This window comes from Pipistrellus kuhlii, unplaced genomic scaffold (assembly GCF_014108245.1).
Source record: "Pipistrellus kuhlii isolate mPipKuh1 unplaced genomic scaffold, mPipKuh1.p scaffold_m20_p_3, whole genome shotgun sequence".
NCBI classification, from domain to species: Eukaryota; Metazoa; Chordata; class Mammalia; order Chiroptera; family Vespertilionidae; genus Pipistrellus; species Pipistrellus kuhlii.
This window is the reverse complement of record NW_023425529.1, coordinates 7,856,679-7,877,232: the sequence shown is the minus strand read 5'-3', so window position 1 is coordinate 7,877,232 and position 20,554 is coordinate 7,856,679. Positions and strand designations below refer to the sequence as shown.

General features: G+C 45.2%; 1 protein-coding gene across 2 annotated transcripts in view; it reads left to right on the top strand.

The window, feature by feature from the left end:
• The first annotated feature begins 15,235 nt into the window (after positions 1-15,235).
• The window catches only part of CUNH12orf75 (chromosome unknown C12orf75 homolog), a 32,158-nt gene continuing 26,839 nt past the window's right edge, over positions 15,236-20,554 (top strand). Inside the window, exon 1 of one of the 2 annotated variants that reach the window (XM_045587561.1) lies at positions 15,236-15,550. In XM_045587561.1, the coding sequence (XP_045443517.1) occupies positions 15,505-15,550 (46 nt within the window). In that variant the 5' untranslated portion in view covers positions 15,236-15,504. The remainder of the gene's footprint in view (positions 15,551-20,554) is intronic. The other variant, XM_045587562.1, reaches the window with a different exon arrangement.

The following is a 20,554-nucleotide window of genomic DNA, read 5'->3' as shown; positions in this document are numbered from 1 at the left end:
TAAGCTAAAAGTATTCCCTTCTATCAAAATCATCTTCATCTTGAATTTGGGTCCTGGTGAATTGCCTTACCTATTTTAGTTACCAGTAGGCCTTGGGAAAACTGAACTTATGCAAACTAACCAGAGAAGCTCTGGAGGTTCCATGAACAGGCACCTTTGGGCATTGCCATCAGGATGACTCAGCTCCAGCTGCTTTCTACCCGGTGTCACTGTGCTCGAGAGTCAGATTCCTGGGAAAGAGCTGGATTAGCCCAGTTTGGACAACAGTTTACCCCTCAACCAAATCTCCAAGGTTAGATGCCATGGCTTACAGTTCCATCAGGACCACATTGAATGGGAGGTGAAGAGTTACCCCAAATGCAAGTCAGATTCTTGGGATAAGAAGAAGGGGGAGGAGCCTAACCAGTGTGGTTTTAGTGGATTGAGCATTGTCCCATGTACCAAGAAGTCACTGGTGTGATTCTGGTCAGGGCACATGCCCAGGTTTCAGGCTCCATCCCAGTAGAGAGCCTGCAGGAAGCAGCCAATAGATGTTTCTCTCTCACATTGATATCTCTCTTTTTCTCTATCTCAAATCAATAAAAAATATATTAAAGAGGAGGAAGGGGAGGAGGAAGAGGAGGAGGAGGAGGAGGATGAGGAAATGCTGGGCAAGCCAAAACAATAACAATCTACTACTGTCACTTAGCATATCAATTAAGATGAGTTCAGAGGCAAGTAGCAATAACTAATAGGATTGTAAACAGTAGAGATTTCTCTTGTCTCACTACCTTACAAGAAGTCCAGAGGTTGGTGGTCCCAGGAATTATTCAACAAATATTCATGATGAGTAAGAAAGAGAGATCGAGGAAAGACAGGAGGTAGGCCATAAACTGGGGAAGTGAAAACTGCTAGAAAGAGCAGTGGAAATAGTTTCAAACTGTATAATTTATTTCTCTACTGGGGGAGATATTGACACTATTAAAACCATAGAAGAGAGAGGGAAGTGGTAAAAGTGAGATGTCTTTTCTGGTAGCATGGGGTTGAGTCTAAGGCACGGGGGAAGGTGACCTATGCCCAGAAAAAATACAGTCCCATGTGCTGGGGGGTTGCAAATGCCCATATCAATTTTTGGTGAGCATGGCCACATTATGTGACTACTCCAGCAGGCCAACTCCAGTGACATGTCATATGTAGAGATCTGCTGATTTTAAATGCCTATAATTGACTCTTGCTGCCATAAGCCTTCTCCTGTTAGGTGTTCATTCCCAGTGACATTGGTGAAGTACTTCTCAGAACCATCCAGGGGGAGGGTTTGAGGGCTAAGTTCCTACTTAAAAAAAATATTGATTAATTTTAGAGAGAAAGGAAGGGGTGAGAGATAGACATAGAGATAAAAATAGAGATAGACAGAGAAACATCAATTTATTGTTCCAATTATTTATGCATTTATTGGTTGATTCCTGTATGTGTCCTGATTGGGGATTGAACAAGCAACATTGGCATATTGGCACAATGCTCTAACCAATCAACCAAAGCAGTCCTCACTTCTAATCACAGAGCCTGAATTGGTTTCATGTACTGTATTTTTCGGACCATAAGACACACTTTTCCCCCCCCAGAAGTGGGGGGAAAAAGTCCCTGCGTCTTATGGTCCAAATATAGCCTACACATATACTTTAAAAAAAAGTTTTTTTTAGTTGCCCGGCTCTGTGGTCTCTGTGTGCTTGCCCGGCTCTAAAATGGTTCTAAATACTGCTGTTTACTTTACAGGGTTGATTACATGTGTTTATGACTGTGATGTTGGGTTTTAATGCACATAAAATATTTTAGGACACTATTTGTTTCAGAATCTTTATTTCTTCATTTCCCTTCTCTAAAAACTGGTGCATCTTATGGTCCGGAGCGTCTTATGGTCCGAAAAATACGGTATGTCCCTGGCAAACTATGGAGATAAGAATTTCATTCTGGGCTGATAGGAAGGAATTACTTCCAATTTATTGTGCAGGGAATTCTAGGTCATGGTCTCTTGTAGGTGATGATAGTTCACTGTATGGCAAGAGAAGCTCAAATAGTACAACTGTATGTTTCACTGGGACTCCAAAGCTGTAATTTCTCCCATTTAAAAAAAAAATTTTTTTTCTTGTTGGTTACATATTTCAAAAGCAAGATACTAAGGATTGAGGATGTCAAGAAATGCTACTTGATTATCCCTGCACAAAATTGCTGGGAGCACTCTCTGATCTGGTTGGCTGACTCTTCAAGTTCTCTTTACACCAACTCTATGACTCAGTGAACATTTGCTCAGCATCCCTCAGAGAAAAAATAGCTCAAGTTTACTGAGGTCTCACCAGGTGTTTGGCTAAGCTCTGGGAATGCAAAATTGAATAAAACCTTGACCTTGTGGAATTTGTGTTTTGGTGATGGTAGTGCGGGAGGGGGGGTGGTGTAGAGATAAGACATGGTAATATAATGTGATAAAGAATGTGCCTACAGTATAGAGGGAATAGGAACGATTTCTTCCAAGGAACAGAGGAGAAGACGTGCCAAGGGATTCAGAGCAAGTATCCCTTCATCAGAAGGTGTCACTTTGGCATGCAGACTGTTTTGAGTGAAAGACCATCAGGGCCCAGAAAGACTTAGGAAGAGCTTATTACCTCCTCTTTGCCTAACAGAATTTAGATAGAGGGCCTGTCCCAGGAATAAAACTGTCATCAGAGATAACTACAAAGAGTATGTATTAGGTGTAGTGAGCTGGAGGGGGTGGGGTGGGGTGGGGGGGGGGGGGGGGGGGGGGTGGAAATCTAGGCAGGGCCTGGAGATCAAAGCCTTCTGTGTCCCATGGTAAAGCTGAAGTGCTTTACACATATTAATTCATTTAAGTCTCACGGCAACCTTCTGAGGTAGGTAATATAACAGTGGAGAATTGTAACCCACCCCACCATTCTTTTGGCATTGTTTCTATAGATGCAAAGTCTGAATTACATGAAGCTTGCAGATAAACAGCATGTTTGTATAAGAATTCTAGGAACTAACTTCAGGAAATACAGGCTCCAAATTTCTAGTTCTAGGAAACTTGCTGCCTTTCAACCATAGAACCAGGATGATGAGGATGAGGATGATACACACCAGACTATCACTTGACCAGTTTTGAGATCCATACTGGCATGGACTGTGCTGGCCCACGTGTAGAGAACTTTTCAATCCCCTTTCCTTGATCTCTTTGTTCTGCTTTCCCTCTCCCTCCTTATAAAAACCTCTGCCTGCACTGAGAGGCTGAGATGGGCCTTATGACAAGAGTCCCCCATTTTCTCAGGTGCCCGGCACTTACATAAACCACTTTTCTTTTAAACTAATGTTTTTCTCACTAATTTGGCTTTCATGGCAGCAGGTAGCAGAACCTTGGTTCCAGTTACAGTCCTATTATTTTTTTACAAATAAGGAAATAGAGACAGAGAGAGTAACTATCATATGTAACTTGGTAGTCAGTGGTAAATTTGAATTTTCATCCAAGCTGCCTGGCTCTAGAATCTGTGCTGTCTATTGTTTAGATTATATCTATATCAAACAGTTATGAGAGAAAAAGAGAAAGAAACATCGATGAAAGAGAATCATCGATCAGCTGCCTCTTGCACACTCCTTACTGGGGATGTGCACGCAACCAAGGTACATGACCTTGACCAGAATCGAACTTGGGACCTTTCAGTCCGCAGACCGACGTTCTATCCACTAAGCCAAACCGGTTTCAGCAATGATTCTCATTATTAATGTTTCTATCTCTTTCTCCCTCTCCCTTCATCTCTGAAATCAATAAAAATATATTTTAAAAAATCATATTAAGATCTTCAAACAAGGAACCACAGTAGTAATCTATCTATCTATCTACATATCTATATATATTGTAGATATACTAAGTGACAAATATATACGTATTTGTTATTTACTAAAGCATTTACAATCAGAAAATGATGTCCCTCTTTACCTCCCTGAATCCTGGCCTAGTTTTCTCTATTAAAAGGGCCTGAATTTGGAAATCACTTCCTTTAGAAATCCCTTTGAGTTCAGACAATCCCTTTGAGTCAAGACACAGGAGCCCACATTCCTTGTGCTTTAGCTAATGATTAAATGTCTCCTTTTCACTTCCCAGTTTCCTCCTTCTTTTCCAAGCAATTTAATCTTAATCACTTATGTATGTTGTTTAGTTAGTCATGGCAACAAAGCCATTTGTTAGGCCAATTAGCAACTAAATTTAGACACGCTATTGACAGTCCAGCTGCGTCAGCCAAATTTTTTAGATTCTAGCATAAAGGCTTGAGTGATCTCCATGAATTGCCAATACACTTGGAAATGATGGTGTAACTAAAGAAAAAGTTGCTTTAGCCTATTAGAATATATCGTTTGGCTTTTGAATACATTTGCAAAACCATTATGAGGCTGAGAAAGTGGCTCATTTAAAGCAGTCTAGGAAAAACATAATCTGGTGGGGAGAGGAATTCCTTTGGAAGAAAATAACTTTTGGGGGAGAAATGTGGATTTCAGAATTTCAATATCAAGCTTCCTTTTATTTTCCAATTTAGAGAAACAAGTATGGAATTTTTAAAATACCATCTTTAAAAACTAAACTTATAAAATTACAGAAGGTTGCAATGAAGATTTCATATATATGCATCTAAACTGTCACTCACAGTTTTCCCTAAGGTTTGACAGTGTTTTATAATTTAAAAAAAAATTTATACTTCTTGATTTGAGAGAGAGAGAGAGAGAGAGAGAGAGAGAAAGAGAAAAAGAGAGAGAGAACAATTTGTTGTTCCACTTATTTATACATTCATTGGTTGATTCCTGTATATACCCTGACAGGGGATTGAAAAACTTGGTATATTGGAATGACACTCTAACCTACAGAGTTACCCAGCAAAAGCCCTGTTTTAGAATTTAAAATATGTGATCTTCATTGTGATTCACATGAAAGGGCATTTGCACATTTAACATTACCTTTGTAAATGAATATGTAACATTGAAAGAATCTTTTTGTGTGTGTTTTTCTGAAGCCATCAAAGAAAATTCAACCATGTCCCAAATCCTCAAAAATAATATGCAAAATAACCCACAGAAACTAATAAGAATTTCAAGCAAGTTCCTTCCTGCTTATGGTTCAATTCTAGCTTGATCTCTCTTTCAATTCACCAGGGCAAGCTTGTCCACTCTGCACAGGAGAATAGATGTTTTTCACATCCTGAATGTTCACCTACCCAAGGAAAATGCTCACGGTTCCCTGAAGGAAATAGGTTATTTGCTTAACAGCTTGCTTCGGAGAAAGGGACTGACATTATTTATTTTACGTGTGCATTAAACGTCCATCATGGTGCCCATTAGGCACCAGGGAACAGGTTTGTCACCTGCCTGATGGACACCTGCTCCTGATTCTCTCATTATTGTAAAGAGCCGCTGACTCTGCATTCTAGATCTCAGCTGGACCTGCTCCGTCTGTATTCATGGGAGCACAGAACATTGTACGAGGTTTGATGGTGGCTTAGACACCAATTTAAAATGCAACAACATCTCCATTTACTCCTTTTTTTTTTTATCCTCACCCGAGGATATCTTTTCATTGGTTTTAGAGAGAATAGAAGAGAGAAGGAAAGACAGAGAAACATCGATGTGAGAGAAACACACCCATTGGTAGCCTCCTACAGGGCCTGGGCCTGAGAGGAGCCTGCAACTGAGGTACATGTTTTTGATCAGAATTGAATGCGGGACCCTTTGGTCTGCAGGCAGACACTCTATCCACTGAGTCAAACTGTGCAGTGCAACATCTCCATTTATATGAAACTAGAGGCCCAGTGCAAAAATTTTGTGCACAGGGATCTGTCCCTCAGCCCAGCCTGCACCCTCTTCAATCTGGGACCCTTCAAGGGATGTCCGACTGCCCTTTTAGGCTCAGGATCAGGCCTAAACAGGCAGTCGGACACCCCTCTCACAATTCAGGACTGCTGCCTCCCAACTGCTTCTGCCTGCCAGCCTTATCACCCCCTAACAACTCCCCTGCCAACCTGATTGATGCCTAACTGTTCTCCTGCCCATACCTAACACACAAAGCCAAGAAGCTTTAAGGGCCAGGCATCTTATTCTCTGGTGTCAACCAAAATGTCTCATCATCAGCTAAAAACCACTTGTGTTAAAAAAAAAATTTTTTTTTTACATATATTTTTTATTGATTTCAGAGAGGAAGTGAGAAGGGGAGAGAGGTAAAAACATTAATGATGAGAGAGAATCATTGATCAGCTGCCTCCTGCACACGCCCTACTGGGCATCCAGCCTGCAACCTGGGCATGTGCCCTAACTGGGAATCATCCCCTGACCTCCTGGATCATAGACTGACACTCAATCACTGAGCCAGTTCCACTTGTGTTTTATATTTTATTGATTTTTTACAGAGAGGAAGGGAGAGGGATAGAGAGCTAGAAACGTCGATGAGAGAGAAACATCGACCAGCTGCCTCCTGCACACCTCCCACCGGGGATGTGCCCACAACCAACGTACATGCCTCTGACCGGAATCGAACCTGGGACCTTTCAGTCTGCAGAGCAATGCTCTATCCACTGAGCCAAACAGGTCTCGGCTCCACTTGTGTTTTTAATCTCAGCCTTTATGTTGACTGAATATCCATCTTCATTGCACTTGCCTACACTGATGATTTGTTTTTGTTTTTGTTTTCGTGGTTTTTTTTTGGGGGGTGGTGGTGTCTCTTTCTCTAGAAGGTCAGCCACGTGGCAGCTCAGATGGGTGCTCACACTTATTCCTGGGCTCCTGCATTGGCCCGAACACTGAGCCAGGTGCTGGAGAAACAAGATGAGGCCACACCAGGCCTGACCTCAGTGTTAATGGGCAGATAGTCAGTCCAGTGAGAGAGACAGACATCAAGCTAAGAACCACAGAGAAACCTAGAGCTGCAACCCTGACAACCGCTTTGGGGACCAAGAGGCTGTGTCCTCGGGGCATTTAACCTCGTCAGGGAGGTGAGAGGAGGCTTCTCTGAAGAAGGAATAAGTACTTTGTAAAATTGGAAAGCCACGCAGGAATTAACGAGGCAAAGAGGAGAGAACAGAGTGTCCCAGGCAGAGGGCGGCGAGTGCAAAGGCGGAGCGGTGGGAGGGACAAGGCATAAACAAGAGACATTGAAGGAGAGGTGGACGGAGGTCAGAGCAAGCCAGCCAAAATTAGGGCTTTTGTGTTTATCGTGCGAGTAATGGACAGCTACTTAAGATCCTCAGGAAAGTGGGCTGGGCGATCTAATTAGATCTACATTCTGAAAAGTCAGTCTTTGGCGAAGAGAATGGAAAGGGAAAGGGAGTGGCCTCCGTGCCTGACCAAGCTCTCCTCCTCCTCTTCCTCTCTGAGTCCCTGCTGTATGGACAGAGCGACAGGAGTGCAACAAGCCTGGCTGACCCATTGCCACCCCCTCTCGTCCTCCACGTCTGGTCCCTAGAAGAACACGTGATGGAGAGCTGGCTCTGTCAGAGTGACTACTGGGAACGCAGCAGGAACTGCCAGAAAAGATGCACGGGCTTTCTCTTTGGCTTTGAACTTGAGCATACATTGAGGGGCCCGCGGTAGCCATCTGGCCACCATGATGAGGGAAGTCTGATGTTACCAGGAGCCACCCAGAGGGGCCCGAGAATGGGGCTGAGCTGAGAGATGGTGTGAAGCGGAGTCCTGATGACTTCCAGTATCTTGTCAAAGCACAGCCCAAGTGGTCCTGGCTTCTGTCCCTTTCAGCTCTGTGAGCCAATGCTTCTTGTTTTGCTTTTGCCAAATCTCACCCAATAGGGAGAGGGCTGATGGGCAGCAGGGGAGCCTGGGAGCGGTGTCCATCTGGGCATGCCCATCTGCTGCCTTAGGACAGCGGAGGCAGGGATTCCGGTTTCAGCTCCTGCTGCCAAGCAGAGGGGCACAGAGCCGGGGCAGGAGGGAAACGACCATCGGCCTGGGCAGATGTATTTTTAAAAACATATATATATTTTATTGATTTTTTACAGAGAGGAAGAGAGGGATAGAGAGTTAGAAACATCAATGAGAGAGAATCATCGACCAGCTGCCTCTTGCACACCCTTTACTGGGGATGTGCTTGCAACCAACATACATGCCCTTGACCGGACCTTTCAGTCCGCAGGCTGACGATCTATCCATTGAGCCAAACCGATTTTGGCAAGGGCAGATGTATTTTTGGGTACCTGGTCGTGTCAGCTAGGTAGAATAGGTTGTGTAATTTAGCCTTGTCTAGGCTGAAAAATTACTGTGTGGGGGTCTACCGTCTCTTGGTTTCCTAGTAAAGTTCTTCTTGGAAGCCCGGGTCTGCTCTTGGTTGATCTGAGTGGGAAAGGGAGGGAACCAGGGAACCAGAGAGATCAGAATGTCCTGGAAGCTGTAGGGTGGAGAAGGGGGTGTGTGGCAGCCACCGAGGCCAAGCTTCAGCTCCAGGGAGTGTGCCTGTGGCCAGACGCCAGGAAAAAAACATGGCTATCCTCCTCTGCTACCCGTGACACGACTCCCTGCTCACTCCTTCCCACCCAGCCTCCCCAGCCAGTCGGCCCTTCTCCTTCTCCCAAAGGAGGACTAATATCCACACGGGAGGGTAAGTGAGAGGGATGCCATCACTCCAGCCTGTCTTACAGGATGAAGGAGGCAGAACAACATCACCGAGGGAGCTGGGAAGGAAATGAGGAGCCGTGGGTTCAAGGTCTTGCTCTGCGAACGAATAAAGCAATGGTGAGCTGGACCTTTTGGCTCTGCTCCTCCTGCTCATGTGAGAGCATTGGATTCGATAGTCTTACATCAGATGCTATACCTGTTACGGTGGCTAACTGCCTTTTTAAACTACTCAGAAAATGACCCCTCTCACCGAAACCGTTTTGGCTCAGTGGATAGAGCGTCGGTCTGCGGACTGAAGGATCCCAGGTTCAATTCCGGTCAAGGGCATGTACATTGGTTGTGGGCACATCCCCGGTGGGGGGTGTGCAGGAGGCAGCTGGTCGATGTCTCTCTCTCATCGATGTTTCTAGCTCTCTATTCCTCTCCCTTCTTCTCTGTAAAAAATCAATAAAAAATATTAAAAGAAAAAAGAAAAAAAAATGACCCCTCTCTCAAGGTTTGGGAAAATCACCTGCTGTTTAAGTCTCTTACATGAAAGGGGGCAGCTGCTTTCTCTCTCTGAGTCTACAGAGCTTTTGACCTTGGGTCTTCCCTCCCAAGGCTTTGAATCTAGACAGAGAGGCATGTAATTAGGGTGGGGTTGGGTTTGTGACAGCAACGTGGGTACAGGCAGGGCAGGCAGAGTGGCGCTGTAGGTCGGCACCGTGCTCCGTGGCTGCGCTGTCCCATTGCCCATCCTCCCGTGCTTCCTGACTGCTTCCCGGGTTGAGTTTCCAGTCTTTCTATTAAGTCTGTGAACCACCCAACAGAACTTACCCCTTTAAGGTTTTCCTGAGGGTGAAATGAGATAATCGACGCACAGTATTTGACATCGTGCCTGACCCACAGTAAGAGCTCAAACATGTATTATTATTGTTTGCAAAAAGATGATGTAAATTGTTTTTGAAAAACCAGTCCAAGGATTAATAATGGCAGTTGGGCTTAAACATGTTTTCACAACGATTTTCTTTCACTTCCCCTCACCCTTCTCCATTTGCACTCACACAAAGACATTTTACCTGCTCTCCTAGTGCAGTAAGGAAACAAGTGTGGGACACCATCTCTCCTCAAGGTGCTCACAGTGGAGTCAGAGAGATAAGAAATACATACACTTAATGCCGCCTGTTTAAAATGTCATTTATGGGCTAAGTAGCATATTCAGTAAGAAAATGGTTTGAAACACGTTCAGATATTAAATAAGGAGAATTATAAGGGAAGTCCCACTATATTTCAAATCACCACTTTCATAGTGATAACTCTCTTCAAGACAAGTGAAAATCAACAATAAAAAACATTAATACATTTTTTAAAAAGAAATGCATTTGGAAACAAACAAAAAAAGGTCTCAATGATTCCTGGATTGATAGGTAATGGAAGTCACAATGTATAATTGAACAACCGTGAAAATACAAAATACCAAGCCTTTTGGGAGGCAGTACAGCAATATTTAGAAGAGAGAAAGAAAAGGAGATTTAAGTGAGTTTGGGGTTTTACTCAAATTATAAAAATAACAGAGTAAATGCAAAGAAATAGGAGAGAAGAAAATAATAAAGATGAGGGCTGGAAATAAACAAAACAAAAAAGATAGCAAAAAATTTGAAAACTCCAATAAAATGGACAAATCTATAGCAAGACGAATCAAGAAATAAAGACAAAGTGCAAATGAACACTCTGGGGGCACAGTCACAGATAGAAGAGATAAAAATCGCCACAAGGAACCACTGTGGTCAGTTTTATGCCAATGCACTTGACCATGCATACCGTAGCAGATATAGGTTGTTGCTATATCGGTGTTATGATACATTATGCAATGCTCTGCTCTGCTTTGATGAGACCTGATATGTTATGATAACACAATCCTAACACCACAGGGGCTTAAACATAACAAAAGTTCCTTCTGGCTCACGGTCAGGGACCTGTGTGGGTGTGGGTGGGACCTGCCTGATGTAGTCACTGAGGAATCCAGGCTGATGTAGGATGCAACTCCTCCACACGTGACAGCCCTCAGTATCCGCCGCTGTGTTCTAATCCAAACCAAGATCTCTCTGGGCAGCTGGTAGCCCACAGTGGGTCCTGGAGCCTGGTCATCTCTGCCTGGGACCACCCTTACCCTCACATGCAACCGGCTTTGAAAGTTCCCAATGGCCCTGGCCAAGACTTTCCCAGAGCTGCAGCAAGCTCAGAGCTTCTTCCTACCCAGTCCTCCTTAGGTACCTCTTCTTATTGCCCCCAGGGGGGTCAGACCTGCAATGCAGCATGAAGGCTTTCCTGCCCATTTCTGACCCTTTTCTCTTGTATCTTTCAAGCGTGCCCCATAATAAGTCCTGTATTCCTGACTCCTGACTCCCGACTCCAAGCAGACCAGAACTCACAGAGCTCTAAGTTATATTTCATTTTTACTCACATTTCATTGGCCAAAGCATATGTCCAGGCCCGTCTTCAAGGCAGCTGGAAGCCTAATCCAGAACACAATGAGATATTGAGACACATTTGTACATCTATTAAACTACCAATTAAATAGATATTAATTATTCCCCTTTCCTCTCCCTCCACTAATCCCCTCCCTTTCCCCCTCCCAGCAAAGCCCCAGTTTTGTTTAGGAGTCTATCCTACGCTCCCTATCATGATTCAGGGGTAAATTGAAACTTATCAGAGCCCATTGCAACCATCCTATTTACCTTCTCAATGATTGGGTCAGCGTGTGACCCAATTCTGGCCAATGAAATGGGAGAGGAAGTGTCCAGCTTTAGAAAGGACAGAAAGGCCCAGCTGGTTTGGCTCAGTGATGGACCATCAATCCAGGAATCGAGAGGTCACTGTTGGATTCCTGATCAGGGCGCATGCCTGGATTGCAGGCTCAATCCCCAGTAGGGGGCATGCAGGAGGCAGCCAATTGATCAAGTTTCTCTCTCATTGATGTTTCTATCTCTCTCTCTATCCCTCTCCCTTCCTCCATCTCTAAAAACCAACAAAGAACATATATACTTTTTTTTTTAATGAAAAAGGACAGGAAGGGAGAAAATCCCCCTTTCTGTTGCTGAGATTGCTGTGTGTGGATGTGTTACTCAGAGCTGAGGCAATCATCTCGCAGTATGTCAACGGGGGAAAAAGAGAAAAAACAAAAATAAAACTCAGTTTGGCAAACTTTTGTGGGCAGCCTTTTATGGAAGAAACACCATGAAAATGGATTTAGCCTCATGTTCTCCTGTCTTCTGCTTTCTTTTTCTTATCAGGCAGATTTCAGTCACACACCTCTTCTCTCTCCATCACACCACATCAGCTCTTGTTTGAAGAATGAAAACAGCTGAACGGTAAGATTCAACGAGTGCAGAGAAAGAAGCTAAAATTGACCAGCCAGGAAATGAGGCGTGCATTAATAATTTTCTTTTGCCATCATTGTTTTTGAAAACATCCAAATGCAATGAACTGTTGTCTATGAAATAAAACAAATTCCTAAAAAGGAAAAAGGAAACACTGGACTACTCTTTCATTCCACGTTAGGGAGGCGATGGACATTCATGGGGCACTTAGTATATGCTTAACACTTCATTAGGAACTTATGATACACCGTCTCTTCAAATGACTTTCCATTGCCCTTTGCATAAAATTTTAACTCCTGCCTGGCTGTTGTGGCTCGGTGGTTGAGCATAGACCCATGAACCAGGAGGTCAGGGTTCAGTTCCAGGTCAGGGCACATGCATGGGTTTTAGGGCTTGCTTCTTTAAGTAGGGGGTGGGCAGGAGGCAGCCGATCAATGATTCTCTCTCATCATTGATATTTCTATCTCTCTCTCCCTCTCCCTTCCTCTCTTTGAAATCAATAAAAATATCTAAAAATTGTTTTTAACTCCTTACAAAGCCCATTATACCTCTCCAATTACCCACCGCCATCTCTGCTTTAGCTGTGCCTCCTGACCTTCCTCTGTTTATGAAACGTACCCATCATGTTCCTGCATCAGGGCTCTGGCACATGGCATTACCTCTGTCTGGAATGCTCTTTCCTTGGTTTTCACATGTCTGATATGTTCTCATCCATCAGAACTCAGCTAAAATATTCCTTCCTCTGAGGGTCTTTCCTCAACTCTCCTGCCTAAAATATTGAGTAGCATCTCTCCCTCTACCCCTCATCACCTATCCTAGTGCCCTACCTTATTTTCCCCCCAATTGAATGTATAGCATCTGAAATTACCTTTTAGTTAGTTTGTTTGCTTTTGATCCCTCTGTTTCCACTAGATTTTTCCTCTGTGGTTTGTTCATTGCTATATCACAAGCATTTGGAAAAGTGGTTGGCACAAAGTGGCTGCTCAATAGTGCTTGTTAAAAGAATGGAGAGAGAACACTAAGAATCCTATATAATAAAATGCTAATATGCAAATCAACCAAATGGCGGAATGACAGTCGCTATGATGCGCACTGACCACCAGGGGGAAGACATTCAATGCAGGAGCTCACGGCTGGGCTCATGCACGGGTTTTGGGACTTTGCTTCTTAAGTAGGGAGCGTGCAGGAGTCAGCCAATCAATGATTCTCTCTCATCACTGATGTTTCTATCTCTCTCTCCCTCTCCCTTCCTCTCTGAACTCAATAAAAAATATATTAAAAGTTAAAGAAGAAAGCAGGACTTTTTCTGGATTGGATATGCTCTTGAAGCAGGGACAATTCTTAATAAATCTTTTCTATGAGGCAGGAAGACTGGAACGGAGCTAAAGGTGTAACTGGAAGCAAGTAGCCGTCATCCTTCTTAGCCAGGATGGGGCGGAGTTTGGTGTTTTTGTGGTTTACCAGTGACACTGTTTTTATCATAACTTAGACAAGATTGCTGAGTGGTCTTTTTTGGCCTCACTTCAGCCCAGTTGTAGAGTGGCCTTCTCTGATGATATTGGTGTCTGTGCAGCTGTGTGTAGTGGGAGTACACTGTGTTCAGTGGCCTCGCTGTGTCAGGCCGGTTTCTGGATGTCAGGGTCTGTTTTACTCTTCCTTGTGAGCGTCTTAGAGCTGGAGTCCAGTGTCAGTCCAGAAACAAGCAAGAGGATTTCTTTTGGCTGTTTGAAAGTTCCCCGCTTACTCCATGCTAATTCTGGATTTGTCCGGGGATGGCCACTGAACCAATATAATGGAGGCCAAGGTAGAGAAACTGCTTCTAGAAGTCAAACAACTCAAACACACCCTATTTGTCCAAGGATTAATTACCATCCCAGCACATGCCCAGGTATAGCTAATTTTTAAAGGATGGATGACGCTCCTGAGTGATATGTTTGCCCAGTCCTCGCTGTTGCCTGGCAGGGCACATTGAACCACCCGCTAGGGCCTTGGTCCTGCCTCCAGGCTTTCTCTAAACACCAACAGGATGGTTTTAGGAAGTCTTTGAACCAGTATCCCTTCGGGCTCTCAAAGCACCCTGTATTCCTCCGTTAACATTCCTGTTATATTGCAATTAATTTGCTTATAATCAGTCTGCCTGGTTAGACTGGCTCCCACATGTTCATATCCTTGGAACTTAATTTTAACAAAAGACTTGGCACAGGCTAGGCTCTCTATAAATATTAGATGGGTTTAAAATGGAGATTTAATTCTTGGCTTGAATTCATCTCACAAAACATTTACCGAGTCTGTACTATGAGCCAGGACATTATGATAAATCATCCAGTCCTTACTTTCAGAGAATTATTATTCATGTCTAATAGATTTAAGAAAAAGAATAGCTGGCTTTTTTTTTTTTTTTTAAAGGATCAGCACTGGCAGGCACTGTGTTAGGGGTTGTGTGTACCTGAGTTAGTATTGCAATTTCACAGGTAAAACAGCGGATACACTAACGGGTTAAGTAACTCTGATGAGGTCAGGAGGGGCAGAGCAGGAATTGTAGCCTGGACGATCTGATTCCATTAACACTCACTCAACTCTTAGACTGAAAGGTGCCGTGTCCATTCACAGTTCTGCCCCTTACTCAGAGCGGAGGTCCTGTATCCAGGTTACGGAAATGGTGGCATTTATTTTTAAAGAGAAATTAGTTAACATGACCAACATTGGGAACATTTCGGTTCTTCATTAGCCAGTGTGGACGCAGGGACAGAAAAGCATTAGCTCCCCGTTAAAGCACGCATGCATTTCGGTTTGGCTTCAGATCTGAGCATCATTCAGCCAATGCCATTTTATTGGGCTTCCTGCCACGCCCTCTGCTCCCCACGTCCTGGTGGGGAAGGAAAAGAGAAGGCAAAAAGGTAGTGCAGGGTGAGCAAGTGAGAATCCCCAGCTCCCAGGCCCGTGGTTGGCAAACTTCGGCTCTCGAGCCACACGCGGCTCTTTGGCCCCTTGAGTGTGGCTCTTTCACAAAATACCACGGCCTGGATGAGTCTATTTTGAAGAAGTCTCGTTAGAAAAAGTTTAAGTTTAAAAAATGTGGCTCTCCAAAGAAATGTCAATCGTTGTCCTGTTGCTATGTGGCTCTGTTAACTGATGAGTTTGCCGACCACTGAGCTATGCCATGGTCCGGCTTCTGCACCAGCCACGCCCCTCAGCCTCGCCCTAGCCCCCAAACCCAATTCAAACTCCCGCCCCCTCTGAATGACGACCAATGGCGGGTCGGGCAGCCCGTTAGGCGGCTGCGTATTGGCCGGCGCGCTGTTGCCAAGGTGACGGGTGGGCCCGGCGGGATCCGGCAGGGCGGGGCGGGGGCTAGGGTGCCGGGCGGTTTCCGCCGCGCCCTGGTCCGCGCGCGCCCCCTTGGCCTCGGTGCCTCCGCCGCTCGGGACGCGCCGCCCTCCGCCTCCGTCTCCGCCCCCGGGAGCTGCGGCCGCCGCCGCCGGCTGCGAGCGCCGCTTGTCCGGCCAGCGGCGGCGCGATGGGCTGCGGGAACTCCACTGCTACGAGCGCGGGCGCCGGCCCAGGTGAGCGCGGCGGGCGGCCGGGCGGCCGGGCGGCAGGGGTCGGCGACGCGGGAGGTGGCGGGGAGTCTGCGTGGAGTCCGAAGGGCGGGCCACCTCGGCTGGAGAGGCCGGGAGAAAGGCGGGCGGCGGGGAGCCGGGGAGGAGGGCATGCACCCCCAGAGCCCGTCCCCGTTTTCGGGACCGGAGCTGACCGCCCGCTTTTGGAGCCGCTGAACGCGGGGCACAGGGGGCGGTCACGTCTGGGCGAGGGGAGCCTGCGGGACGGTCCTGCGGAGGGACTCGGGGAGGCTGGCGGCGGGGTCCCGGCGGTGGGTGGGCTGGGCGTTCTCCTGGGGGAGAGGGTTCCCAGGAGTGGTCCATGTCCGTGTTCTGCGAGCAACACTTGCCCCCCCCCCCCCAAGGTTTCGCCCCAGCCCCTCGGACCCGGAACCCAGACGCTGCACCTGGAAAAGTGTAGCGGAGCAATTCAGGACTTTGTGAGGGTGCTGCTGAGGGGGTGCGAGTGGGGTTAGAACTGCACACGGGGCTCCCAAAATGCATCCGAGTCGGTGTGGATGCCGGAGACCTGCCGGGCTGCTTTTGTAGGGTTTCTCTGAGAGGCTGCGGCGCCAAGGGAGCTTTACATCTGCGAGTTTTAATAGTAGCAGTGATTTGTTCCTAGATTTTTCATTAAAAGATAAACATACCCTGAAACTTCTTTTTGACACCACTTCGTTTTGTTGATTGGCAGGCGAAGTCTAGATTTCCTCCAGTAACCCAGGTTTTTTTTTTTTATTTTATTTTTTTTTTTTTTTTTAATCAAGTGACTTATTTCCAAAATTCAACCCTTCCTTTGAACCCAGTGAGTGCTTCCAGATTTAAGAGTCTGGATCTGTTTTTGAATAATACCTGCTGACCTATTTTCAGTGCCCATTAGGATCAAGAATTCGTATTTCCTTCAGCTGAGATCTATCGGATGTCTCATCCTATCTCAACCAGCAAATGCAAACAGCAGTCTGATGCTGCAGTATGTCCTAGGGATGGGTATTTGGGTGTGGGGCTTTGTGACCTTGGGCCTGTCACTTCCCTTAACTCAGATCTCGGTGGAAGGTTCAGTTTAAAATCCAAGCTTTGTTTGTTTATTTTAAAGTTTATTTTGATGCTCATATACTGGGATCAGATACGGAAATCTGTTCAGCTAACTGGCCAAGTTTGTTTTTCCTCTTTGCTGGTCTGTGACCACACATGTGGAATATTTTAAGAGAAGGTGCTGAAGTATGTGGCACTCTAGTCCCAGAGCTGTGAATGAATCCAAGTAATGATTTTTTTTTGTTGTTGAAAAGTTTATCTCTTGCAGGTAACCTTTATTGTCTTGAATTAAATTCCTGTCCTTGTGACACTCAGAGCCATGAGGGAACAAACTTTCCATTCATGTAATGATGACATAGGTTAATGAGTGCCCTGTGCCATAGATTAACTAGTGCCTTGTGCCAAGGAGGGCAAGAACGGGATTCTCACTGGAGAGTGGCCAAAGAGCTCTGCCTGGAGACCTGGATCAATGTCAAGGCCACATCACTCACCATGATTTATGTTTCTCCATCTATCATGCCCCGTGGCCCTAGGCAACCCACTGCAGGTGCACACACCCTACTTAAAGGAAGTAAGGGCAATTATCCACATAAGAAAAAAAATTTGACCCTGGGGCGGTGTGTGTGTACGTGTGCGTGTGCATGTGCGTGCGTGCGTGTGTGTGTGTGTGTGTGTGTGTGTGTGTGTGTCTCTGGTTGAGTGTGGATTCATGAAGCAGGAGGTCAAGGTTGCATTCCCAGTCAGGGCACATTCAATCAGTGATCAGTGATTCTCATCATTGATGTGTCTATCTCTCTCTCTCTCTCTCTCATCAATAAAAACATTAAAAATAGTAAAAAATGATAGAATGCTTTGTAACATTTCCTGTAAGGTAGAGCCAGTTGAGTTCATTGACGTTTTTATTATTACTGAACTGCTTATCTGGTGTGAGGATGGAGGGAGGAGCCCCATGGCTCAGTTAGAGTAATGATAAGGTTCGAAATGGTAATGTAAGAAAATGGGAAAAATAAGATTCTCTTTACACATATCTGGTTGATCACTTCCCCTCTCCCCCCAGGAGCACATTCCTTCTTACATAAAGGGAGGTATAGTTATGTTGGAAAAACTCCTGTCTTAATGAGTAGCCTTACTTTTATTTGTGATGGACAGCTCATGCAAGAACACGTTAGTCTCTCCTATAGCTTGCTCTTTGCTAAAAATTACTTCATGGCCGAAACCGGTTTGGCTCACTGGATAGAGCATCAGCCTGTGGACTGAAAGGTCCCAGGTTCGATTCCCGTCAAGGGCATGTACCTTGGTTGCAGGCACATCCCCAGTAGGGGGTGTGCAAGAGGCAGCTGATCGATTATTCTCTCTCATCAATGTTTCTAACTCTCTATCCCTCTATCTTCCTCTCTGTAAAAAAATCAATAAAATATATTTTTTAAAAATTACTTCATGTTCAGGGAGGAGCAGGAGAGCAAGTGCAGTCTGGGAAACATTAAGGAGAAGCACACATCCTGAGCAGGGAGTTACTGCATCACCTCTTTGAGGGACCTGCCCTTGTCTTTGAGAAATCATTCTCCAAGCATTTCCCTGCTGAGTCCAGCTGGCGCTCTTGGGGGTTTGGTCATTGTTATTTTGAGATTTTCTGTTCGCTGGTGGTATGACTTTAGCTTCAGAAAGGACACGCATCAGGACGAGAGATGGCAGGTAAGAAAAAACAAACCAGCATGCAAAGGTACTTCAGGTCTTTCTGTTGTGAACTTAGACATTAGTATCAACCATGCTCTTGACTGAGCTGCAAACTTGTAGTCCGGAACCCAAGCACAATGAAATGCATTACGTAGATGTTGTCCCTGAAATATCCCAAGATCATACCATTCAATAGTCTTATGTAAGCAACACAACAACAACAAAGTACAGAGAGGGGTGGTGGGAAGGATGCTGAACTTGAGCCCGGAGAGTGCGGGTCAAGCTTGACTTCTGCCCTGTGCTGGTTGTGTTACGATGCCCATTTCATTTCACCTTTTTTTTTGAGTTCCAGATTGAAAGCACTCTGCACTGTAATTATTATAGAGTAGTGGAATATTACCATGCTGAAGGTGAAATGGCTTTCCCCGAATATTTTTCTGTAAGAACATGGCAAATCCACTTTCGGAGGAAGCACTAGTACGCTCTAATAATGCTCCCGAACTGGAGCTTTCCATGATAAGCCCTGTTTTTCTCCCTGAATGACCCAGGGAAACCAGGTCATTGTTACTCCTTTCCCCGAATTATCTGAACAACTGCCTTTCTTGGCTTTTGTCTGGTGGAATTGGCTAATATGACACATTGGTATTTAGTAGTGTGCTTGTGTAAATTTGATTCTGTATGTCCACTACATGGAGAAACGGATAGGCAGGAAAACGGTCAACGGCCAGAAGAAATCAGCACCTAGGTCCGAGAGGCTCTAGATCAGTGGTCGGCAGACTGCGGCTCGAGAGCCACATGTAGCTCTTTGGCCCCTTGAGTGTGGCTCTTCCACAAAATACCATGTGCGGGCACGCACATACAGAGCGATTGAAACTTCATGGCCATGCGCAGAAGTCGGTTTTTAGCTCTCAAAAGAAATTTCAGTCGTTGTACTGTTGATATTTGGCTCTGTTGACTAATGAGTTTGCCGACCACTGCCCTCAATCATCCCAGTTCCATTTCCTTCACAGGAGATTTCTAACCACAAACGTAAACCCACCCTTCAAATGTGCAGAGCACTGCACTCTGCTGTCCTCAGGGCAGGGGCAGGGCAGCCAACAATGATGGTTGTCCAATGAAGTCCAGCTTTCTTGCTCTTGAGAAGGTAACAGACGAGGTGGGAAGATTAACGATTGGAGAAAATTGCAAAGCCAATAGACTACACTATGAACCTCCACGTGGCCAGGAGATGTTGAATAATACAGTTCCATCCGGGAGGAGTTCAGCTATCAGTCTAGATGGGATCACGGGAGCCATTTAGTTTTAGTACCTTTTTATTCCTCTCAGTGGAGGAATTTGATCTTTCCCTCCAGAGAGCCATCGTGGGAGGATTTGTATTTCCCACTCAGCGAAGATTCAGCACATTTTCCTGCATTGTCTGTAGTCTAGACCCTCACCTATAGAGAAACATCTGGATCCAATAGCCCGTTTTTAGAGGGTAACACTTACAATAAGGCAGGGAACTTTTGCTCTCGCCGTGTTTCTCTGTCTCCGACCCCCACCTCTCTGCCTCAGCCATCAGATTCTCTCTATCTTTGTTTTTCTTTGAACATATTCCCTCTAACTAGGCAGAGAAATGAGCAAGCCTGCACTAGAGCTAATGATTGATAACAACCCAGTCTTTCCCTATTATATAATTATACACATAGATTGTTAAGCGAGTCTATAGAGTAAAGCAGGAAGTTCCTTAAAAGCTTGGATGGTTCCAAGTATCTACAATAGCCTGTTTCCATGCGGGCTAAGGCTGTAGAAATTGTTGGCAGTAACAGTCATTTCAGAAGTATTCGGCTCTTGGTAGTTGATTTAATTGTTTAGTTATAGTTTTTCTTTTAAAAAATAAACGTTTTTCTTATTGATTTCAGAGAGGAAGTGGAGGGAGAGAAAGACCGAAACATCAGTAATGAGAGAATCGTTGATCGGTTGCCTCCTGCATGGCCCCTACTGGGGACTGAGTCTGCAACCTTGGCACGTGCCCTTGGCTGGAATTGAACCTGGGACCTTTCAGTCTGCAGGCCGACCCTGTATCCACTGAGCTACACCCGGCTAGGGCTAGTTGCAGTTTTTCTACCAGAGGTATGTGACTGGCAACTACCTAACCATAACTTTACGGACAGTTGGTTATTATTATCAGAATGTTTCTCCCATGGTTCTTCCGCTGGTTATATAACAAGAGTCTGAGGAGGAGGAGGAGGTGTTTAATGATTATTTATTCCATTTTATCAA